Source organism: Hyperolius riggenbachi, chromosome 4, assembly GCF_040937935.1.
Source record: "Hyperolius riggenbachi isolate aHypRig1 chromosome 4, aHypRig1.pri, whole genome shotgun sequence".
Lineage (NCBI taxonomy): Eukaryota > Metazoa > Chordata > Amphibia > Anura > Hyperoliidae > Hyperolius > Hyperolius riggenbachi.
In genome coordinates, this window is record NC_090649.1 from 277,075,610 (window position 1) to 277,101,308 (window position 25,699).

The following is a 25,699-nucleotide window of genomic DNA, read 5'->3' on the forward strand; positions in this document are numbered from 1 at the left end:
AAGGACACAAAAACATTGCATGTATCGTAATACTTACTTTCATCTGAGTGGTTAAAAGGACCCTTCGCAGTTTATCAGGATATGCACCTTTTCTCTGACTCATCTTTTGAGACCGTGCTTCTAGAATGAAGACGAAAAAATATCAGTATAAAAAGTGAGCGACAATATGTCACGATCACATACACATCTGGTTTGAGTATAAACCAAGCCTGCGCATTTCTCTCAGATAATATGCCAAAATTGTTGACTTGCCTTCAAACAAGGTGGGTGGGTGGAGCTTTACTTCCCCACCACTGTAACCGCCCTACTTTGGCTAAAATAAGGGTGGACTACAATAGACATATTTCCTCATTCCATCCACTGGATCAACTCTGTACATCCCCAGCTGCCGGTGTGTGCTTCACATCCTATTCACATTTTTACACAAAAAGCTTACTTTTTTTGGTCTTCATTTTTCGGAACAGAATTGTCACTTTTAGAATTCAGAATTTATAAAAGTGTAGGAACAGCTTTTATTCCATTGATCAGTCACTGAATAGTGGGTAACTGCAGTCAATAAATAACTTAGGGCCCCTTTCACACAAAGGCGGTGTGGTCAATTTACCGCACCCCACCGCAGCCTAATGAAAGTCTATGGGGGAGTTCACACTCCCCATGTTGCGGTACACTGCGCCGGAAGTGCCCTATCTAACGCGCGTCCATAGCTACGTCACCATGCAGTCGGACAGGAAGTCATGTAAGTCTATGGTAACGCACGTGTCTTTAAAAAACCTGTCGCAGTTTTCAGCATCACACATGCGCGGAAACATATTTTAACAATACACTTCCGCGCAAGTCATCGATTGTCCAACCGGAAGTGAGCGTCACTTCCTTCTTGGCCGGATGCCAAACGGAGATTACAGTGTACTAACGTGGCATTCCCCAAAGGCCTGTTTTTGGCACCGCTAATCTACAATGTGAAGCCAGCCTCAGGGTTGTTTCACACCAAGAGCAAAGATGCAAATTGTTGCATCGTAAAAGTGCTGCATGTAGCATTTTTGGAGTGATTATGCTGGTGTGACACAGCCCTTACAGTAGCTACTAGAAGCTCCACTCACTAACAGAATAGGGACAAATCTCTTGCAGGCAGTCAGATTCTTGCTGCATACAGTTAGGCTTGGTGAACACATAAATAGGTGTCCAGTCCTGACAGTTTTTGACACTTGGCATCAGTTTTGCATGTGTTCACACATAAATCATAATCAGGACATGTCTGGTCCTGTCAGTTTTGTATCACTTTCTATGGCTGTGTTCACACATAAAAGGTGTACATTTTTGGTCCTGTCAGTTTTGTATGTGTTTCTATGGGTGTATTCACACATAAAAAGGTGTTAATTTCTGATCCATTCGTGTAAAACTGATAGAAAAAAAAAGATGCATAATTGACAGGACAGGCCAATACGGGACAGGAACGTTGCAGATTTATGTGTGAACCAGGCCTCATTTTAAAACAGGTGTTTAAAGGGCAACTGAAGCAAGAGGGATATGAAGGCTGCCATATTTATTTCATTTTAAGCAATACCAGTTGCCTGGCTGTCCTGCTGAGCCTCTGCCTCTAATACTTTTAGTCACAGACCCTGAACAAGCATGCAGCAGATCAGGTGTTTCTGACGTTATTGTCAGATCTGACAAGATTAGCTGCATGCTTGTTTCTGGTGTGTGATTCAAACACTCCTGCAGCCATATAGATCAGCAGAGCAGGCAGGCAACTAGTATGGTTTAAAAGGAAATAAATATGGCAGCCTCCATATTCTTCTCACTACAGTTGTCCTTTAACCTCCTTGCCGGTTATCCCGAGCTCAGCTCGGGGTAACCTGCGCAGGAGGATTTCTCCGGCCCCGCTGGGCCGATTTTCACAATTTTTTTTTTTATTGCATGCAGCTAGCCCTTGCGTAGCCTGGCCAATCAATGCCAGGCAGCGCTGAGGGGTGGATCGGGATTCCCTCTGACGTCCTGACATCCATGACGTCGAAGACGTCATCCCGCCCCGTCGCCATGGCGACGGGGGAAGCCCTGCAAGAAATCCCGTTCTGAACGGGATTTCCTGCTTGCAAAGATCGCCGGCGGCGATCGAAGTATATAGGAGGATGCCGCTTGTCAGCGGCTATCATGTAGCTAGCGCTAGGCTAGCTACATGAATTAAAAAATAAATAAAAATTAAAAAAAAAGTGCTGCGCCGCCCCCTTGCCGTCAGAATTGGAACGGCAAGGGGGTTAAACCAAATAAACCATTCTCTATTGCCTATGAGATTTTCCACTATCAAAGGGAACCCAATGTGAGAGACATATAGAGACTGACATATTTATTTCCTTTAAACCAATGCACATTGCCTGGCTGTCCTACTGTTCCTCTGCCACTATTGTTTTTAGCCATAGTCTCTGAACAAGCATGCAGATCAGATGTCTCTGACAGAAATCCGACAAGATTAGCTGCATGTTTGTTTCAGGCGAGTGATTCAGACACTACTGGCTGAAAAGATGAGAAGGAGTGCCAGACAAGTATTGTTTTAAAATAAATAAATATGGCAGCCTCTATAGGTCTCTAAACTTGTCTTCCTTTTAAGCGGCAAACTTTGTGGGCCCAAAGAAGATAACAATCAGGTCTGATTGACACATTATAAACATGGTGATTGGCACAACAAGTACCAATAAATGTGATTTTTAAAAAATGGTGGTCAAACTGAAAACAAGCAAAATGAACAGTCAGTTAATAGTTTTAGTAACTGGTCATCTTAAAGGGAGCTAGAAGCGAGTAAAATAAGGGAACTGCCATCTTCTTTTTTCCTTAATAAAGAATGCAAGTTGCTTGGCCGCCATGGAGAGCTTTAGGCTTGACTTTAGACTAGAGTCAAAACATCTGTTCTGCATGCTCAGATGGAACAGAATCGTTGGTATGTGCAGTGCTGAAGCTGAAGGGAAGCTATAGGAAGGTTAGGCGGCTAGAATGAGGATTAAAAGGCACAAAGGGTTAAGGAAATGTCAGTGGGGTTAGTTAAGGTTTCACATACTATAATTTGATGAAAATATATGTTTGGATAGAACATCAGGATGTGTGATAGGTTAAGGCATTCTATTAAGCCAAACCGGACGTGAAAATAAACATATAAGATAATTGCGTGGGTAGTGCTAATAGTAAATACGGTAGGCCTGCTCTGGAGCCTCATATTCTTGTTTCAGTTTAAAAGCTGAATCTTTAAGCATTCTAAACAGAAGCCATGTTAGTGTGATATACAATCTGCTTCATTGAGTTGCAAAACCAAAGAAATAGCCTTTTTAGCTTTTTTCAGTTCTGAATTGAAGTATTTCTTTAGAAAGATACAAGTGCCCTGGCTTCAGTTTACTTTTTAGGAGAGCCCCAATTGCTGTTACACTTATAAAAACACTGGTCCTCTCAAAGGAAATACAATAAGAAGGGACCACAGATAAGTTCTTAGTAGGCTTACTATATGCACCCATGTTCATCGTATTATTATTGGTTTAGGTTTGCTCTATTAATGGGGGAAGTTAGGATAAGGTATGAGGAAATGTAATGGATTAGAATTAAGCAAATGAAGAGATGTAAAGTTCCAAAACCACCAATGAAAATTGTGGGTGCTGTGTTGCCTATACGTGAAATGTCTGGTTGATGAAATCTGGCACCTGTGGTGAAACAAATTACATCAGATCTAATATACCTGGGAAGTAAACTTTTAACTATAAATACCTTACCAGCGTAAGGCTCATTTTGAAACAGGAACATGAAAAGTATCAATTCTGTATGCACTTCCTGCAGTTTGGCAATATTATTCTGCAATGGGAAGCAATCAATTAAAACTTTGTGACAGCAGACAACACTTTAAATGTACACCTATAAAAAAAAAGTGTCCAGAGAGCCCCAACAAGATTATTGATCAGTAACATATTCCTCACCCACACCATCCTTCAGCTTCTATAATACATTGTGTGTCATGTGACCCAATAGGTACAAAAACAAGGTGATAGCACTGTCACATACGGAAGTAGCTAGAATAGTAAAATACCTGTGGTGACAGGTGTAAGTGCTATCACATCAGGAGAGGCAGTCCTCCTTTCTGCGACTGGTGTACTGTGGAGGCAGGCATGTTTGGCTTTGTGTTCTCTTCGTTTAAGTAAAGGAGATGGAGTTGATGGAATTTGTTCTTCACTTTTTACAATGTGAAAATTCTTCTTACGGTCATCTGCCTCACACTCTTCAGGTAGGTTACATGGACTACAATCATCCATACTCTTTTCTTCATCCCGGGGAGACAGTTCATCATCTACACAAGCAAGTTTCTGCCCAGGTGTCAAAGTGGGGGAATCAGGTGAAATGCAGCCATCAGACAAATCACTGTCATTAGTCCTTTCAGTATATTTAATGTCATCATCACTGGGTGGTAAATCAATGCCCCCTTCTATTTCTTCTCTTTCTGAACCATGAAGAGAAGGAGGAGGGCTAGCAATGTGAATCTTTACTTTATCTTCATTGGTCAGCTGATCCTCACAACTTGCAGGAAGGGCCAATAAAATGTTTATTTCCTTTGGAGGCAAGCTGTTATATCCATTAGGTAAAGCAGACATTTTTGCGTGATTACTGTCATTTGTTTCCTCAACTGGAGCTTGACCTGATGCCTTAGAATCAGACTCATAAAGCTCTTTGGCCTGAAGCCACAGTTGAACTTTCTGGGGAGGAGGAGCACTTTTACAAGGCATGATCACCAACTTTTTATCATCTTCTGGACTCAGCTCATTCTTTGTTTGACCTACGATTTGTCTGTTCATTCGACAGGGAGATACTGGCCTAACGTTCTGCGTCATTGCAGAGAATGCAGTCTTCCACAATCTCAGGCCATCCAATGAAAAGTCCCCTTCAAACTCTGGAAGATTTTGTGCCAGTCTTGTCTCAACATTCAGAATTCTTCCTCCGACCTCTCTGTACAAAAAAAACAAAAAGAAAAACCCAAAACAGTCACTATTTAAACCCTTTGCTAAAATAAAAATAAAAAATATCTAGGTTTTGTAATACTGAGAAATAACCTCTGCTACTACATTATATTAATACTAGCTATTTAGCCCGACCATTAAATAACGGGCGCTAGGGCCGTGACGTGACCCCAGGACGCACGGCCACCTTCCATGCGGCGCGCGCGTGCCCGGCCACGCTCCTTGAGGTGCGTGCGCATTGGCCGCGCTGCCCGCCAACCCTGACCTGTCCTCCTCCTGTCCCAACGGCTTCACAAGCGCAGTAGCCAAAACACATGGACACAGGGACAGGAGGATGACGCAGGGACACATGGGGTTTTATTATATAGGATGACACACTTATATAATGCTGACGAGATGTGATCAATGAGATGCAAATAATTCTGAGTCACTGTAGAATTATGCAAATTTTGTATGCACAATTATATAGCTTGAAAATAGACAAACCGAATTTCAGCTTGATGGGATTCAATTGGTTCATTTTCACGGAGCAGTGCTTTTCGGCGCTGCTACATTTGGGCGCAGCTGGCGCCACCATAAACTATAATGGGAATCAGTCTATAGCGGCGCTCAGTGAGTAACGTCGGCGCCGTCAGAAGATGGAGCCGAGTTTGCTTAAACACAATTCGGCCTCCAGCAATCGCTGGAAGCCGAATTATATCATTCCCCCACTATCCATGGCGGCCTGGAGGGGGAATAGCAATTAATACGGCCCGGACAGAAGTGCAGAAGCAGGATGAGCCATATACCGGCTGTATCCTGCGCCCAAGTCTATCAGCGCCGTTTTCATATGTACTCATTTTCAAGCCGTATACATTTGCAAATAAAATTTGTATAATTCTGCATTATTATTATTAGTATCTCATTGACCATCCCTATTGGAGAACATCAGCCAACTAAATGTATACAACAAACCTGGCCTGTATTCTGCAACCCCTACCTGAATCTTAACATACAACCAAAGTGAGGTTAGGTTAATGAAGCAGCTATAAAGCAATTCACTTACCATGATTTTGTTTGTTTGTTTGTAATAAATCCAGTACAAACTGATAATATTGCAAAAAGTTCTAATGGCAGGTGAGTGCAACCCACAACAATCATACAACCACTAGCTCACTAACCTTCCAGCAATCCTTGTTATGCATACAAAAGAAATCACCACCGGGAGACTTTGGCGCAGGATACAGCCGATATATGGCTTATCCTGCTGCTGCACAAGTCCCGGCGGCGTTAAAGGGAACCTTAACTGAGAGGGATATGGATGTTTCCTTTTAAACAATACCAGTTGCTTGGCAGTCCTGCTGAAACAAGCATGCAGCTAATCCAGTCAGACTTCAGTCAGAGCACCTGATCTGCATGCTTGTTTAGGGGCTGTGGCTAAAAGTATTAGAGACACAGGATCAGCAGGAGAGTCAGGCAACTGGTATTATTTTAAAAGGAAAAATCCATATCCTTCTCAGTTTAGGTTCCCTTTAATTACTATTCCCCCTCCAGGTCGACGTGGATGGTGGAGAATTATGTATTTCGACTTCCAGCTATTGCTGGCGGTCGAATTACAGTGTTTTAAAAGCAACTGACGGTGCTGAAGTTACTCACTGTGCGCCGCTATAGCCATAATTCCTATTACGGTCTATGGTGATGCCGGGTTCTTCTATGACCAGCACTGGCAAAATAGACCTACACTGCTGAAGTAAGGTCCCTGAACCAGCAAAATTCATGAACAGATTTAACACTGCTGTAATCTGGGTGACTAACTTTTAATTCTATGTGGCAGTGATGGGCTCACGAGTAGTCACGAGTCCCTAAGGACTCGAAATCGTGATTTAAATAAAGGCTTAATTGTCTCAGCTGTGCGGCTGGATGACAAGGGGTTAGTTACCCATAAGTTTGTCGTCCTCCCTGCACTCCAAACAGCTGGCAATTAAGCCTCATTCAATTCACGATTTTGAGTCCTTAGGGACTCGTGACTACTCGTGAGCCCATCACTGATAGCAGATTTATCAACACCAGTCTAATGGCCCATACACACGGGCTACAACTGTCGCCGCAACCACGTGGCACGCGCGTTTTGCGGCGACAGGTCGCCTGTGTGTATGAGGCGCGCACCCCGAACAGTCGCTCGTCGCTGCTGTCGCCGGCAAAAGCTGTCGCCGATACTTCACCGCAACTGTCGCTGGTCCGTCGTGTGTATGCGGACTAGCGACAGCAACTCCATACACAATGTATGGAGCTTCCGGCGGGGGGACGGCGGGGGGGGGGGGGGGGGGGGGGGGGAGGAACCTTCGGCGCCAGCTTCCGCCGAATCTGTGTCCCTCTGTGCGCCGTGTGTACGGCTGTTGCACAGAGGGACCTGGCGACGAACTGTCGCTGTCTTTTTTTTGTTTTTGTTTTTTTATGGCTCGAGCCACCGCTGTGGCTCATGTGTATGAGCCTTAAGGGAAATTGGAACAAAACTGGAACTTGATTGGCTACTCTGAGCAACTGTTACATTGTTGCAACCTAGTTTTGCTCAAATTTCCTTGTGCTGGTTTTGATAAATATGCCCCTATGATCCTAGGTAGGTATTTTTTTTTTTTTGGGAATTGTATTTATTTTTTGGGGGCGAGAGAGGGGGGGGGGGGTCAAATGGGTGTTCATGTTAAGGTTTAAAGTGACCCTGAGCCGATGCTCAGGTTCAGAAACAAATACTTCTCTAAAGAGACGGGAGCCTTAGGATCCTATTGATCAGGGGTCCCCAAACGTTTTGGGTCGAGGGCCGGTTCAACATACTTCAGACTGCTGGGGCGCCGGAGTATACATAAGATGATGTAGAAGTCTTTGCGAGCCCAGACAGTGAAGCATACCCAGGTGACAACCTGCAGTCCAATTGGACAGCAGTGTCACCTGATGTGGAATTTGATTGGAAACTAGTGAAATTACTGCTTTCTGGCTTCCATGTGGCTGGGTGGTGCCAGCACTGCTATTCCATATGCGGACCACCAATATTTAAAGATGTAGCTGACCGCATCTATAAGTAATACATTTTCTGTGGGGGGGGCGGTAAAAAGCCTCAGGGGGCCACATTCGGCCCGCAGGCCTTAGTTTGAGGACCACTGCTATTGATGATTCCCTCTGTGTGCTGTGGTCTCCCCTCACCTAGCGTGGACCCCCCCAGAAGATCTCTTTCTGAATACTTTAAAGGAAGTCAGTGTGATGAAGTCTAGGCTACGATTGTAGGAAAGAAAATTTAGGTTAAGACACTGAATTATACTTTTGGAAGTTAGACTTCGGCATCTAGGAAATCTATTCTCATGTAATCTATAGGAAAGCAATGCACGTGTGTGGGCAGGGCCTAAACAAAGTGTAAATCATTCATCTGTGAATAATGACAGGTAAGTGGCACGGTGGCACCTATCTGTACAGTCCTGCAATTTGACTGGGAAAGCCAAGCTCTGATATTATTTATATAGCACTGACATCTGCTGCACAGATTATATTGTCTTGTCACTCAAAGAGGAACCATAACCCAGGATTAAACTCTAAAGCACAGATCAGAGTAATGGTGGTTTATAGCATGCATCCTGTTAGGAGTCAAATATGTTTGGTGTAAAATTTTGAGAGAAGTTTCCAGTATTGGATAATATATGCTGTTCCTTGAAAGGGTAGGACAGGACTCGTACCAATTTTTTATGTCTGACACTGTTTCTAGGTCTCTCTCCCAGGCTAACATATAACGGTGCTTGTGATTATCTTAAAGAGACACTGAAGCGAAAAAAATATATGATATAATGAATTGGTTATGTACTATGAATAATTACTAGAAGATTAGCAGCAAAGAAAATATTCTCATACTTTTATTTTCAGGTATATAGTGTTTTTTCTAACATTGCATTATTCTATAATATGTGCAGATTACACAACACTCAGCATTCAAAATGATTCTTTCAGAGCAGTCTGTGAAGTAATGACATCTCCTCTGGCAGAGGAAAAGTAAATAGTCCAGGAACAGTTGAGATAATAAAAGTCAGATAACAGCCCTCTCCACCACTAACTTAGTCAGAGAGCTTAATGGCTTGTTTGCATACAGATAACAACTGGAGTTTCTTAACTCTTCCTGTACTGGAAACAATTAGACTGATGTATCTGATCTTAATGTTTTATTTCTTAGCTGTACTACACATACAAATCATAATATCATAATTTTTTTTTCGCTTCAGTGTCTCTTTAAGTGTTGTTCATTATCGAATAGAGTATGGAAATCAATCCTCTCCTTAAAGGGCTATGCAGGCATATGCATTCAAATAATGATAGATCAATTATCCTATTAGTCTTTTAACCTCTTGACGACCAGCTAACGCCGATTGGCGTAAACTGGTCGTCTGCGGGTTACCATGGAAACGGCCGCTCAATCGAGCGGCCTTTCCATGTCAGTTCACGGAGGGTGTCTCCGTGAACAGCCGGAGAGCCGCCGATAGCGGCTCGCCGGCAAAATGTAAACAGGCGTGGAAGAAATCCCCGCTGTTTACATCATACGGCGCTGCTGCGCAGCAGCGCCGTAAGTCAGATCGGCGATCCCCGGCCTCTGATTGGCCGGGGATCGCCGCCATATGATAGGCTGAAGCCTATCCCACAATGCGCAGGACGGTTATCCGTCCTGCGCAGCCCAGCAAGGGAGAGGGAGGTAAGGGGAGGGAGGGAGCGCACAAAACACTGCGGAGGGGGGCTTTGAGGAGCCCCCCCCGCTACCCACTAATGGCCGGCGGCGATCAGACCCCCCCAGCAGGTCATCCCCCTAGTGGGGAAAAAAGGGGGGTAGTCTGATCGCCCTGCTGCACTGCTGATCGGTGCTGCGGGCTGTAGAGCCCACGCAGCACCGATCAGTGAAAATTCCCCTGGTCGGCAAGTGGTTAATAAAGAAAGTGACCAAGTTTGTTATGTTTCATCTAGAGTTAATAATAATCATTATATTTACTCATATACAGGGATTGGACAAAATAATGTAAACACCTTGAAAATCAACAAAATATATTGTAATATGGTGTAGGTCCACCTTTTGCGATAATTACAGCCTCAATTCTCCGAGGTATTGATTCATACAAATTGTGAATTGTTTCCAAAGGAATTTTAGACCATTCTTCAGTTAAAACACCCTCCAGTTCTTTTAGAGATGATGGCGGCAGAAATCGACTTCTTACTTGAATCTCTAATAACGACCATAAACGCTCAATAATGTTGAGGTCTGGGGATTGTGGTGGCCAGATGAGATACTCAACTTCATTAGAGTGTTCCTTGTGCCGTTCTTTAACAATTGTTAATTCTTCCATGAAGGGAAATCATTTCCAAGAAATAGCACCCCAGATCATCACAGAACCCCCGCCATGTTTTATGGTTAGGAGAAGGCAGTCTGGATGAAATGCTTCTTTCGGCTGTCAAATGTACACTCGGCCGGAGGTCGGAAATAAGGTAAACTATGATTCGTCATAGTTCTGGTGGTTTCTACACCACTCAACGCTTTGAAACATTGGTCTGTGAGAGCAGATGTTTTCTAATTGCAGTTCTTCTGTGGAATCCAGATTTGTGCAGCTCCCGACAAACCGTTTTTGTGGAAACTGGGTTCTTTCGGTGTTCATTAAGCTCTGCAGTGATTTTAGGAGCTGTGGTCTCGCAAGCTTTTGTAACAATTCGATTTAGAGTCCGACGGTCTCTCTAAGACAACTTCAGCTTTCGGCCACAACTGTGCTTTGCTGAGGATGCTTTTCCTTCTCTTTCAAAGGCAGTCCTTACTTTTGAGACAGTACCTCTTGAAATGCCAAGCAATCGGGCAGTTTCTGTTACAGTAGTGCCTGCCATACCAGCACCAACAATTTGGCCTCTTTGAAAGTCTGCCTTTTTTATAAAGTATAACCAACTTTGGTTTAAATATCTGTAAAAAAAACCTATTATTTTAATGAAACATATCAAATAACAAAAATAATAATCAAAAAAAAAGTTTTGATTGCTTAAAACATGTTCAAAGATTAGGATGCCAAAATGTTAAGTGTTTCCATTATTTTGTCCAAACTCAGTATTTACTCATATTGATTAATTTAGTTAGTGCCTTTATTTTCTCAGTTCTCCACAATAATGCACTTGCCTGCAGGGTTGTCGGAAGATCCAGATTACCTGTAATCTCCATTTAAGGTGAAAGTTTATTCTGTAATTCATATCTGAATTGTAACATTTTCCACAATTTAAATGTATGTAGCATGGTGGGAGGCATACCTGTTCATTTTCAAGCCATTAACATAGTGTAAATCGTATGCGTTTGAAGATTGCTCCCTTGACATTAGATCAGATGTATGTTGTGAGCGTAGTTTGTGAAAAGTTACAGCCCTAGCTCTGTCTCCCATTTTTAATCGGCACAATAGTAAATTTGCTTCAATTAGCAATGCACAAAGGTTTTAATATCACAACTTTTTATATAAACATGTTTAAAATACTTGGCTGCTGGTTTCTAACTTTGTTTTATTGCTTTTTGCTTCCAGAAAAAGAGATTTCCTTCCCTAGCCAGAGATGGTGATCCATCAACACATTTAACATAGAAATATGAAGCAGTCATGCAGCGTCAAAAGTGGGACTGAAAGGAGGGAAAAAAAAAAAAAAAAAGAGCCTATATTTATATTCTTACCTTGGCTTTTCTGGAGCATCTAAAGGATTACTGAAGAATGGTTCTTGGTACACTGTCTCCATCAGATCATGGTCAGATAGAGTTGCCATTATCTCTTCTCGGGTAGGAGGCGACATCAAGGGCTTTAAAATATGAACTGGTCGAGGTGTAGCACTTCCATTCTTTGACTGAGATGGTGAACAAATAGATCTAGGGGAACTATAAGGAGTTGGAGTCAGTCCTTCACTGTGTCTTGAAATATACAATTCTAAATCTCCATCCATGAAATCTGTATCAGGAGAGGAAGCAAGCCCAGAAAATGAAGAATGAGAGCTAGGCTGACTGCACAAATCAGATACTGGATTTTTAGCTTGGCTATGCATTTCTGTATTAGCCCACTCTGACCGGGGTGCAATGAATGAAGCCTCTTTTAGAAGTCCTGACTTCAGTGGCCTGCATTTATTTTCGGAGGCTTCTGAATGCTGCGTGAAGACACCATGTGCTGAAGATGAATTATGAACATTCTGGTTAAGAAATCCATTTCTCCAATGGCTAAAGGGACTTTTATTGTCTACGGAACATTTTTCAAATAAATCAGGGCTAAGAGAGCTAGGTCTTATCAGCACCTTACGGTCCATGGTATGGACATTTTTCTCTTCAGATTCTTGGTTTTCCTGTTTTACACATTCTGGATCTGGAGTATGGCTTGGTATGGGATCACTCAAGAACTTTTGTGGCAAATTTTGATCTGCTGAAATAAACTGACTCCCCGTGTACAAACTACAGAGTCCAGCCTGACCAACAGAATTTATATCAAAATTATAGGCATGATCAGGCGATAAACTGTCTTCTAGAGAGTAACAGCTTTCAAAATCAGGATCAGAAAAAATCCCTTGACTCCCCTCAGAGGTATAGTTTTTAATCTGGTTGTCACTCAGATGTTTAGTTAGGTCCATTTTCAAGTTCTTGGCTGCTTTCGGTTTTGTGCTTCGAGGAGTCCTTGACTTTTTATTGGGCTTTGCACACTGAGATTTCACAATGGTACACTTAAGTTCCTTTTGAGTAGATGAACTACCTTTAGTTTTACTGTCTGTGCCTTCTAGCAACCCTGTTTGTACTTTCTGTTGCTTTTTGTGTAGTAAGTCCTTCAGAACAGCAATTCCAGATTGTACATCTAGGATTCCTTGTGAGGCACTTGCCTTGGTTGAATTCTGAATAGTTTTAGAACCTGAGAAAATTTCAGGCAAACAATTTTTACTCAAATTCTGAGAAGCAAATTGTGTTCCATCAAATAAGTCTCCTTTCTGTTCCCAAGAGGACAATTTGATAGGGCTTTTTAACGATGTAACCAAAGAGCTTTTTGAGAATTGACTTTCTGGAGAAGCACTTGAATCGCTTTGTTTAGTTGCGTCATGTAACCCTGTGTGCTGCTGCTGGCTACTCATTGTGCAAGGTAAAAGTTTAGACTGCAATTTCTCAAAAGGCATGGAGTCTGGAACATTTTGTGTATCCCGCAATTTCCCAACAGAAGCTAAAAGCTTTTTCTGTACTTCTGTGGGATCCTCTTGAACAAAAGGAGAACAATTCAAAATAAACTGTGCACTTTGTATTACCTGAGATGTATGGTTAAATGATTTTTTAACTGCATTTTGAGTTGCAGTTGATTCCTTAGCTTGGAACACATTAGAAAATTGTGTTCCAAAAGCATTTATTTTAAATGGCTCTATGTTTGGATTTGGTGGCAAAGGCACTGAAGCAGAATTGGACTCCTTTTCAACAACAGTAGAATTCTGAGAAACAGTTGGTGAAGGTGTGCCAAAAAAGACATGTTTGTCATCTGGTGAGTCGTCCTGTATGTTGCCAGACAGTTGTGTTGAGTGGACATGTCCGGTAGAGAAAACAGAAAGCATCAGCTCTGATGACTGGGTAGTACAAGTTGGCTTTACATCTATGTCTGCAGAAAACACCATTTGCTCTTCACCCACAGCGTCCACAGGGTCTGAGACAGTTTCAGAATTTACACTTTTATCACGGTCTTTAATTTTGGTGTGTTTTCGTGGAGCCTTTTCCCTTTTTTTCTGCTTAGATTTACCTTTTTGCACTTTCACATCTTTACTTAATTCATGCTGGTTGATATGGATTTCTTGTTTGTCTGCTGGGGGGATTATTGCTAACTTTTTCCAAGATTTGTTAGTTTGCGGCTTCCGCTGCCTTTTTTTGGAACAAACATTGTTTTCTTTCCTCCCACTCTTTATGGGATCATTTTTAAAGAGTGCCACCCCTTCTCCCAGACTTGCCATCTTTGCTTCAGCTTGTGGATCAGTTGGTGACCAACAGCGTGGTGGAGACACATTTATTGGGCTTGGACTTCTTTCAGTAAGAAAGCCTAGTTTTGACATTACATCTTTGTAGTCTTCTTCACAGTCGTTTGTTTCATCAATATATGATGGCAATGGAGGCATAAGGAAAGTATGTTGTCTTCTCCTCCTCAGAGGTAAGGATTGCTTACGGACATTGCTTACAGTCTTTGGAACTCTTCCAGGTTTCTTCTTGCTAGATTTCAGTTTGGCTTTCCTTTTACCGTTCTTCTTTGGTGTGGTTGGCAATACTGGGTATTTGGTTGCAGGAGAATCTGGTACTTTGGGCCAGAAATCTTTTAAAGGTGCCAGTGTACTATAATATTTAATTTTCTCTTCTGTTAATATTACCTGCTCTTCACTGGGATCTAGCTTTTGTAATTTAATTTTCATATTCTTTCTGCCTTTAAATCGATTGATAATTATATACTTTATAATTACTGGGGGTAGCTTAGAAACTTTTCTGCGCTTGCGTGATTTTTGAGGAATTGTCATACAGTCATTGGCTTCAACAGGTTGAGGTAGATTAGCTTTTAAACTGCTAGCTCCCAAAATCAATTCCCCATCTTCACTGTCAAAATTAACTTTTCGTTTTGTTCTTAATGTATATTTATTACTATAAAGTGCTAAAGTTTTGTCAGAATTAGCATTGCCCCCTTCAAAAGGATATTCATAGTTACTCATCTCATATGTGTTACCTTGAAATGCACCCCCATCCATTATCACAGCCATGTCACAGGAAGGTACCCTGTCAACATCAGGTGGACTTTTACTACAAGCATTACCCGGAGCATAAGTGCTGTCTGTTATGAGGTCTGTGTTATTTAAATGAACAGAGTCCTGAAAATCCAAACAATCCACTTTATTGTGCTGAACTGTAGGCTGTTCTAGACTGAGTTCATCTTGTTTGTCAAGTGCTGTATATTCTTGATTGCTCCCTTCCCTCCTAATATCTTCTGGCTCATTATTTATTGCAGTTTTAATTTTCTTAGCCAGCTTTAGCCGGGACCGTTTTTTAGGCTGCCGAGTCATGCAAGCCTTTGGTGAAGCCTTTTGTGGTCGGTTCAAACAGTTGGAGAGGACCACACTGGGGAAAAAGTTGTAATGGGTTCCCTGCTGGTTAAGATTGGTAACCTCTGCTTTTTCTTCCTGAAATTCTTCATATCGTACCTTCATTTTATTAAGGCTTCCTTCATTAAAGTCTGAATCCACAGGATGAACTGTGCCTCTATTAATATCAATACATGGACTTCTATCAACTCCACTTTCATTGAAAGCTCCATGAATTAAGTTGTTTGGGGCAATGTTACATTTGTCACTTGTGTCTACAGTCCTTTTAGGTTTGGTGGTACTCACTTCCACAAAATTTCGTGACGTTCTATCTACTGCTCCATCAGCACTGTGTCGATTGATATGCAAGAAGGAGGCATCTTTATCTTTTCTAATGCTGGTGAGTTTTCTGCACTGCAGATGTCGATTTACCGAGGAGAGTCCATCCTCAAAGACATTCTTGTCACTGGCTGAAACAGAAACAATGTCATTCATTCCTACCTCTTTGTGAAGAATGTCTGAATGAGCAGAACTCTTAAAAGGTGCTGGATATTTTATACTGTAAGTGCTATCATTTGTTAAAGAATGGACGGAAAGTTCAGTTCCTTTTTCCACAGGTGACTGGATAAGCTCCTCTATTAAATCCTCTTTCTTTAGCACGTGAGGAGTTGAAAGGGCACTTGTTTGCTGACATTGTAATGCTGTTATAGCAGAAGACTGGGGTTCCAGTGAAGCAGCATCTTTGTGAAAGATCGAGGGTCTGATTGACAACTTGCTCTTTGCAATGACAGAAGAATGGGTTAATGTACTTTCATTATTCAATGCACTGTCTGCAAAAAACAAAATGAACAGAGATGTAAGTTTTAAGATGGCCTTTCAAAATCACTTACAGAGTTTAAAGTTCTAAGCAAAATGTAATACACAGCATCAAAGCAATATTGCTCCAGTGATCTAAGATAACTGTATAGCTATAATTAAGTAGAGTAGCCATCAATCACTGGAGGACAATTAAAGGGAACCTGAAGCGAGAAGTATAAGGGGGTTGCCAGATTTATTTCCTTTAAAACAATACCAGTTGCCTGCCAGCCCTGCTGATCTATTTGGCTGCAGTAGTGTCTGAAACACACTAGATACAAGCATGCAGCTAATCCAGTCATACTTCAGTCAGAGTACCTAATCTGCATGCTTGTTCAGGGTTTATGGTTAAAAGTATTAGAGGCAGAGGATCAACAGGATAGCGAGGCAACTGGTATTGCTTAAAAGGAAATACATATGGCAGCCTCCATATCCCTCTCATTTTAGGTGTTCTTTAAAAATGTATTATGCCATGATCATCTATGGTCCTTAGTGTAATTTTAGCTATTGTATCTCAGTCGTACAACCAGCTTCCTTATGTGTGTCACTAAAATTGCATACTAAAAATGCCTTTTACAAATACACAGGAGTGTTTAAGGGTATGCATTTTCTTCTGGTGTTTTCTTACCAAACCTTGTGTAGTAGACATCAGCAGATTAAAATTGGATGTATACTACTTGTAGCAGTGATTCAAGGGTTTGCCACTGCCTTCCAGTCTATCATCAACCCCCCTTCCCCAGCTAAATAGTGTGATATCTACAAATCAGTCAATTAGTGAAAGTGCATCAATGCAGTTATCAGAATCAGATACTATTGCAGGATCTTAAGGTGACCATACACTAGTAGATTAGTGGCAGATAATGGTAAAAGCAGGCCCGGATTTACATGACAGGAGCCTATAGGCACAGATGTCCTGGCACACTATACTTAACCCTCTATGAATCTACAAACCCCGACAAAACTGCACAAGTTTGCTGGCTGTCCCAGCTGTCACTTCTCTCTTGCATCCCTTGCCCATCATAGGTAGCTACAGGTGTCCGTTCGCATTAGGTAGCTAGAGGTACCCTCAGTATTAAGTAGCTAGTGGTCCCCCGACTGAAGGGAGATCTCCTCAGTGGAATGCCGAGAGATGGGTGAGTAACTTCTCACTTACCCTCTGCAGGAGACTCTGCATAGGAAAGGCTGCACTAGGGAAGGGGAACGAGCCGCCTTTCCATCATCAGGCGCCTGAAGGCATGTGCCTCCAGTACCTTATGGTAAATTCGGCCCTGGGTAAAAAAATATCTGTTCTACCCCTCTACACTGACAGATATTGGACTAGATTTCAATATTTAACTTGCAATACCATAGCTTCAATAGATTTTCACTGGATTCAATCATTATGTTGATTTTAATGTCTGATCTATCGAAAATTTTGCCATTGTATGGCTATCTGTACACTTTTTTTTTCTCAATGTCCAAAAAGACTAAAAAAGAAAAAAAAACAAAAAAACAAACAAACAAACAAACAAAAAACACTTTTTCAAAGGTTTGATAATTTACCTCATGAGTAAAATCAAATTTTGAATTCACTAAGGTGTTATAGATTTATAGAATGTTTTATTGATAAAAATTCCAATGAATCTATAACGCCTTAGTGAATTCAAAATTAGATTTTACTCATGAGGTAAATTATCAAACGTTTGATAAAGTGTCTGATAGCTTAGGGAAGCTTAGTGAATTGAGGCCATTGCCCCCCAAATCAAAAAACACTGTGCCGGCATAGACTTGAATGTATGAACAAATACCCTCTCATCTGTGGAACATAAAGCATGTCACAAAATGCGCTATGCTTGTAGAATGCATCCTCTACTACAGGCATGGATTTAATCACTGCAGCAATATTTGAAGCAAGGCAAAAAGCAAATACCAATTTCTTCCATCTAAGAAATCTTTAAGAAAAGGAAAAATGTTGTGTGTTATAAAAGTATTACATACCACTGTTCTCGTCTGCTGTGCCGTCTAATTGAGGTATAGAAAGATTTGCAAGAAGCAGCTTGTTATTACTCCACTCCATTTCACTGTCAGATGAACACTCTTCCTCAGATGAACTTCCATCAATGTTCTTCACAAAACTGTGGGGAAAAAAATTGAGTTAGCGTCAGAGCAGAGTTTGGAAATGCAAAAAGCACAGGTCTACATGGAATTAAATTACATTAGAAATATACCACACAATATGAACTGTGCACTTCACCGTTTCTTTAGAGGTAGATTCATGCTAATCACAGTGACACTGGATTAGGTTTTCGTACTATTTTACGGATACATTTTTAGCCACCATCTAACATCTCACATACCTTGGTTGTATGTGTTACATTACCAGTGAGGACGTCATTCAGTTTTAACATTTGACAATATGCTAAAAAAACTTGTACATATTATCAGGAACTGAAATGTTCCCACTGTAAAGCTTTTTGCAATGATTACACATTTAAATGATTATTATATAGAATCATGCTAATAATTCTGGCTTGTTTGCACATTTATTGCAAATTGTGCACAGCTTGGGAATAAGGCCGACATTAACTTAATTTACAAACTGCATAAAAACTGACCATCTAAATCATAACTGTTTTCGTCAGTTATTTCAATGCAACACTTTTTTTTGAGGTGATTAAATATTCCCTTGTCTTAAAGGTAACCTGAACTGAGATCAATATTGGAGGCTGCCATATTTATTTCCTTTTAAGCAATACCAGTTGCCTGGCTGTCCTGCTTAGCTCTTTGGTCAAAGTACTACCTGAATCACACACCTAAAACAAGCATGCAGGTAAGGGGTTGTGTGGTATACCAGAGGATCCATGGACCCTCCCAGAAGAGACAGAAGAAGACACAGACACCAGTAGCCCCTTATGGCGTAGTAAGTTGAGATGCAGTCTTGAGTTAAAGTAAATACCGTATTTTCCGGACCATAAGATTCACCCAGGTTTAGAGGGCAAAAACCAGGAAAAAAAATACTAAACCTGGTGCGCGTCCATGGTGCAGGGGTGTCTTATGTAACTTCTCCCCTCCTTAATTAATATGTCCCCCTTGCACCTCTTGTGTCATTTGTGCCGCCCTCCTCCTCGTGTCCTCCTCTGCCCCCCAGAGTCCTCTTAAATGCCCCCCCTATACTCAGGTGCCCCCTGTGTCCTCTAAAATGCCATCCTGTGTGCACTTTGGTACCCCTTGTGTCCTTTAAAGTCCCCCCTGTGCGCTCTTCGTGTCCTTAAAAGTGCCCCCCTGTGTTTTCTTAAGTGCCCCCCATGTGCTCTTAGATGTCCCTATGTCCTTTAAAGTGCCCCATGTGCTTTTAGGTGCCCCCTGTACTCATGTGTCCCCTCCCCCCCCCCCCCCCTCTTACTGCTGTCTTCTATGTTCCCCATCTCTCTAATCGGCATCTGTGAGGGCAGTGTGCAGGATCGTAATACCCAGTGTCCCCGGCGGCTGTCCCATCCCTCCAGACTTGTCAGTCCTGCCTCCCCCCATCCGCCTCTGTTCCGTCGTCCTCTTTTCCCATCTCGCTAAAGCATCTATGGCGAGGGTTCAGTCTGTGGCTTGCCGATGAACAGCTGCCCCAAACCCCCCCCCCCCCCCCCCCCCCGTGCCCCGGCAGCTGTCCCATCCCTCTAGACTTGTCGGTCCTGCCTCCCCCGTCCGCCTCTGTCCCTTCTTTCTCTTTCCCGTCTCGCTAAAGCATCTATGGCGAGGGTGCAGTCTGTGGCTTACCGATAAATGCCACAGTGCAGTGATAACCAGCGGTAATCCTTTGGGTTCAAGCCGCCGCGGTGTCCATGCACGCTATCAAAGTCTGTTTCTTTTCACTTCCGCATTGGTGACGTAGGCGGAAGTGAAGGGAAACAGACTTTGACAGCGTGCACGGACCCCGCGGCGGCTTGAAACCGAAGGATTCCCGCTGGTTATCACTGCACTGTGGCATTTATCGGTAAGCCACAGACTGCACCCTCGCCATAGATGTTTTAGCGAGACGGGAAAGAGGAAGAAGGGACAGAGGCGGACAGGGGAGGCAGGACCGACAAGTCTAGAGGGATGGGACAGCTGCCGGGGACACGGGGTATTACAGACCTGCAGGCATCCTGCACACTGCCCCCACAGATGCCGATAGAGAGAAGGGGAAAGGAAAAGACAGCCGCAGGGATACAGAGGCGGCATCACTGAGGGAATTCCAAATGGGGGACACCTGGTGCCAGGCAGCATTTGGACCATAAGACGCAGGCACTTTTTACCCCCATGTTTGGGGGAGAAAAAGTGTGTCTTATGGTCCCAAAAATACGGTATATGAGTAATACTTACAAACAAGGGCTGCAAGACCAGCAACCAAAGTGTACTTGCCAGTGAGGAAATCCCGTCTTGTGTCTTTAGGTAGGGTATGGTGCGCTCTAACAAAAATAGTTAAAGTTCAAAGAAAACTGCCCCCCCCCCCCCTCAATAGATTGGAAGGCTTTGTGGCTAACTATTGGTAGTTCGATACAATTTTGATATGATTTTTTTTTCAAATCTATAGTGTCTTACATTGCTTTCTTATAATAAGATTGGAGGTTGTATGTTCCACCTTTTGTTTATTCCACTGCCACTTTTGTGATTATTATGGCTTTGTGGCTAAAACTGGAGGAGAGGAGATGCCCCAAAATGTCAAGTTAATGGCTATACCAATATATTCAACAATGTCCTGTGCTTAAAGTGAACCTTAAGCCCAAAAAAAAATGAGTTTTACTCACCTGGGGCTTCTACCAGCCCCCTGCAGCCGTCCCGTGCCCTCGCAGTCACTCACTAATCCTCTGGTCCCCCGCTGCCAGCTAGTTTCGTTTTTGCCGACTGTAATTAGCGCTATTGCGGACCGCAACGTGTACAAAGATACGTGTTGCCAAATTACCTACGCGTAGATATGCGGCAACGCGCATTGTTGTACGCGTTGCGGTCCGCAATAGCGTCAATTATAGTCGAGAATGCGGAAAAAGATACGCGTGGCCAGTCCTGACGGGCCTGTCGGCAAAAACGAAACTAGCTGGCAGCGGGGGACCAGATGATTAGTGAGTGGCTGCGAGGGCACAGGACTGCTGCAGGGGGCTGGTAGAAGCCCCAGGTGAGTAAAACTTAAGGTTCACTTTAAATCAATATGACTTCTTATATCCTTATTCAGGAGAGTCATGAGTGGCGACCTATATATATATATATTATACATATATATACATATACACATATATATACATATATACATACATATATACATATACATATACACATACATATACATATATACATACATACATACATACACACACACACAATGCCACACGTCTACTTATCAAATATAACTTTATTAACAAATTGCTAAATATGGTCTCCTATATTATATACTCCTTAAATACTAGCAGGTATAGGTTGTTCAAGCCTATACTGTTCACAGCCGGCTGTGTCACTCAAACCAGCCACATACCACACCACTCTCATACATACTACAGTCTTATTGTCTCCCGGGAGATTCAAATCAGCAGCACGCTGTCAGTATGCTATATTAATGTTGAGCTCCAGGTCATAAGACAGTTTCAGTATGTGAATGGGTTTGGTCAACGCTGATATTCAGTGCTTGGGTTCAGCAAGTTATTCAATCATTCGTTCAGTTAGTAGCAGATAACCGCCCACTAATCAACTGACGAAGTGCCGGTGGGTGGCTGATACTAGTGATGATACTAGTGTTGATACGAGCGGGGTAGTGTGAACAGTATAGGCTTGAACAACCAATACCTGCTCGTTTTTAAGTGGTATAGGGGTGACAATATTTAGCAATTTGTTAATAAAGTTATATTTGATCAGTAGACATGTGTGGTATTGTATATATATATATATACCAATATATCAAAATGAAAAAGTTTACCTCTAAAGGACAAGGTGAGGTAACCTGTGTGAGGTAACTAAAATTTACCGGTACTGTGAATTCAGACACTTGTAAGGATGTCTCAATAAATAATACATTTTAGTTACCTCACACAGGCAATGTCCTTTTTTTCTTAAATGAAAGCTTTTTTTATTCTTATTTTGATATTTTGGTACAGGCATTACCTTGACATTTTGGGGCACCTCCTTCCTTCCAATTTTAACCACTTCACGACCGCCCCCAGCCGATGGGCGGCGGCAAAGTCCGGGCCCAAACGACCGCAATACGCCCATCGGCGGGGGCGGCTGCGGGAGTGGCTATGCGGCGATCGCGTCATTCGTGACGCGATCAGCCGCCGGGGACTGGCTCCGCCCCCCGTTCGCTGTAACCCGCCGGCCGTTCGGAAGCGCCGGCGGGTTACTAGCACCCGAATCGCCGCGTGTACTGTGTATAATAGGCTTTGTAATGTATACAAAGCCTATTATACTGGCTGCCTCCTGCCCTGGTGGTCCCAGTGTCCGAGGGACCACCAGGGCAGGCTGCAGCCACCCTAGTCTGCACCCAAGCACACTGATTTCCCCCCCCCCTGCCCTCTGATCGCCCACAGCACCCCTCAGACCCCCCCCTGCCCACCCCCCAGACCACTGTTTGCACCCAGTCACCCCCCTAATCACCCATCAATCACTCCCTGTCACTATCTGTCAACGCTATTTTTTTTTTTAGTCCCTAATCTGCCCCCTACTCCCTCCTGATCACCCCCCCACCCCTCAGATTCTCCCCAGACCCCCCCCCCCAGACCCCCCCCCCCCCATGTACTGTATGCATCTATCCCCCCTGATCACCCGTCAATCACCCGTCAATCACCCCCTGTCACTGCCACCCATCAATCAGCCCCTAACCTGCCCCTTGCGGGCAATCTGATCACCCACCCACTCCAATAGATCGCCCGCAGATCCGACATCAGATCACCTCCCAAATCCATTGTTTACAGCTATTCTCTCCTCTAAACACCCACTAATTACCCATCAATCACCCCCTATCACCACCTGTCACTGTTACCCATCAGATTAGACCCTAATCTGCCCCTTGCGGGCACCCAATCACCCGCCCACACGCTCAGATTGCCCTCAGACCCCCCCCACCTTATCAATTCGCCCGTGCAATATTTACATCTGTTATTCCCTGTAATAACCCACTTATCACCTGTCAATCACCCATCAATCACCCCCTGTCACTGCCACCCATCAATCACCCCCTGTTACTGCCACCCATCAATCAGCCCCTAACCTGACCCTTGCGGGCAATCTGATCACCCACCCACACCAATAGATCGCCCGCAGATCCGACATTAGATCACCTCCCAAGTGCAGTGTTTACATCTCTTCTCTCTTTTAAACACCCACTAATTACCCATCAATCACCCCCTATCACCACCTGTCACTGTTACCCATCAGATTAGACCCTAATCTGGCCCTTGCGGGCACCCAATCACCCGCCCACATGCTCAGATTGCCCTCAGACCCCCCCTTATCAATTCGCCAGTGCAATATTTACATCTGTTATTCCCTGTAATAAGCCACTGATCACCTGTCAATCACCCATCAATCACCCCCTGTCACTGCCACCCACCAATCACCCCCTGTCACTGCCACCCATCAAACAGCCCCTAACCTGCCCCTTGCGGGCAGTCTGATCACCCACCCACACCAATAGATCGCCCGCAGATCCGACATCAGATCACCTCCCAAGTGCAGTGTTTACATCTCTTCTCTCCTCTAAACACCCACTAATTACCCATCAATCACCCATCAATCACCCCCTACCACCACCTGTCACTGTTACCCATCAGATTAGACCCTAATCTGCCCCTTGCGGGCACCCAATCACCCGCCCACACCTCAGAACGCCCTCAGACCCGAGCCCTGATCACCTCGCCAGTGCATTGCTTGCATCTATTTCCCCCCTCTAATCACACCTTGAGACACCCATCAATCACCTCCTGTCACCCCCTAGCACACTTACCCATCAGATCAGGCCCTAATTTGCCCCGTGTGGGCTCCTGATCACTCGGCCAAACCCTCAGATCCCCCTCAGACCCCCTTCCGATCACCTCCCCAGTGCATTGATTGCATCTATTTTCCCCTCTAACCGCCCCCTGAGACACCCATCAATCACCTCCTGTCACCCCCCCTAGCACTCCTATCCATCAGATCAGGCCCAAAACATCCTGTCATCTAAGAGGCCACCCTGCTTATGACCGATTCCACAAAATTTGCCCCCTCATAGACCACCTGTCATCAAAATTTGCAGATGCTTATACCCCTGAACAGTCATTTTGAGAAATTTGGTTTCCAGACTACTCACAGTTTTGGGCCCGTAAAATGCCAGGGCAGTATAGGAACCCCACAAGTGACCCCATTTTAGAAAGAAGACACCCCAAGGTATTCTGTTAGGTGTATGATGAGTTCATATAATATTTTATTTTTTGTCAAAAGTTAGCGGAAATTGGATTTTTATTGTTTTTTTCACAAAGTGTCATTTTTCACTAACTTGTGACAAAAAATAAAATCTTCTATGAACTCACCATACCCCTAACAGAATACCTTGGGGTGTCTTCTTTCTAAAATGGGGTCACTTGTGGGGTTCCTATACTGCCCTGGCATTTTAGGGGCCCTAAACCGTGAGGAGTAGTCTAGAAAACAAATGCCTCAAAATGACCTGTGAATAGGACGTTGGGCCCCTTAGCGCACCTAGGCTGCAAAAAAGTGTCACACATGTGGTATCGCCATACTCAGGAGAAGTAGTATAATGTGTTTTGTGGTGTATTTTTACACATACCCATGCTGGGTGGGAGAAATCTCTCTGTAAATGGACAATTGTGTGTAAAAAAAAATCAAATAATTGTCATTTACAGAGTTATTTCTCCCACCCAGCATGGGTATGTGTAAAAATACACCCCAAAACACATTATACTACTTCTCCTGAGTACGGCGGTACCACATGTGTGGCACTTTTTTGCACCCTAAGTGCGCTAAGGGGCCCAAAGTCCAATGAGTACCTTTAGGATTTCACAGGTCATTTTGCGACATTTGGTTTCAAGACTACTCCTCACAGTTTAGGGCCCCTAAAATGCCAGGGCAGTATAGAAACCCCACAAATGACCCCATTTTAGAAAGAAGACACCCCAAGGTATTCCGTTAGGAGTATGGTGAGTTCATAGAAGATTTTATTTTTTGTCACAAGTTAGCGGAAAATGACACTTTGTGAAAAAAAACAATTAAAATCAATTTCCGCTAACTTGTGACAAAAAAAAAAAATCTTCTATGAACTCACCATACATCTAACGGAATACCTTGGGGTGTCTTCTTTCTAAAATGGGGTAATTTGTGGCGTTCCTATACTGTCCTGGCATTTTAGGGGCCCTAAACCGTGAGGAGTAGTCTTGAAACGAAATTTCTCAAAATGACCTGTGAAATCCTAAAGGTACTCATTGGACTTTGGGCCCCTTAGCGCAGTTAGGGTGCAAAAAAGTGCCACACATGTGGTATCGCCGTACTCAGGAGAAGTAGTATAATGTGTTTTGGGGTGTATTTTTCCACATACCCATGCTGAGTGGGAGAAATATCTCTATAAATAGACAATTGTGTGTAAACAAAATAAAAAAATTGTCATTTACGGAGATATTTCTCCCACCCAGCATGGGTATGTGTAAAAATACACCCCAAAACACATTATACTACTTTTCCTGAGTACGGCAATACCACATGTGTGGCACTTTTTTGCAGCCTAACTGCGCTAAGGGGCCCAAAGTCCAATGAGCATCTTTAGGTTTACAGGGGTGCTTACAATTAGGCACCCCCCAAAATGCCAGGACAGTGAA

At 43.3% G+C, this 25,699-nt stretch overlaps 1 protein-coding gene across 3 annotated transcripts in view; it reads right to left on the reverse strand.

The window, feature by feature from the left end:
• Window positions 1-25,699, reverse strand: part of REV3L (REV3 like, DNA directed polymerase zeta catalytic subunit) — a 235,884-nt gene that overhangs the window by 63,275 nt on the left and 146,910 nt on the right. Inside the window, exons 1-5 of one of the 3 annotated variants that reach the window (XM_068231312.1) lie at window positions 21,402-21,549; window positions 17,883-18,019; window positions 11,665-15,880; window positions 4,058-4,968; window positions 38-120 (exon numbers count right to left, since the gene is read on the reverse strand). In XM_068231312.1, the coding sequence (XP_068087413.1) occupies window positions 38-120; window positions 4,058-4,968; window positions 11,665-15,880; window positions 17,883-17,961 (5,289 nt within the window). In that variant the 5' untranslated portion in view covers window positions 17,962-18,019; window positions 21,402-21,549. Of the gene's footprint in view, window positions 1-37; window positions 121-4,057; window positions 4,969-11,664; window positions 15,881-17,882; window positions 18,020-21,401; window positions 21,550-25,699 lie in introns of those variants that run through there. The other 2 variants (XM_068231311.1, XM_068231310.1) reach the window with 2 other exon arrangements.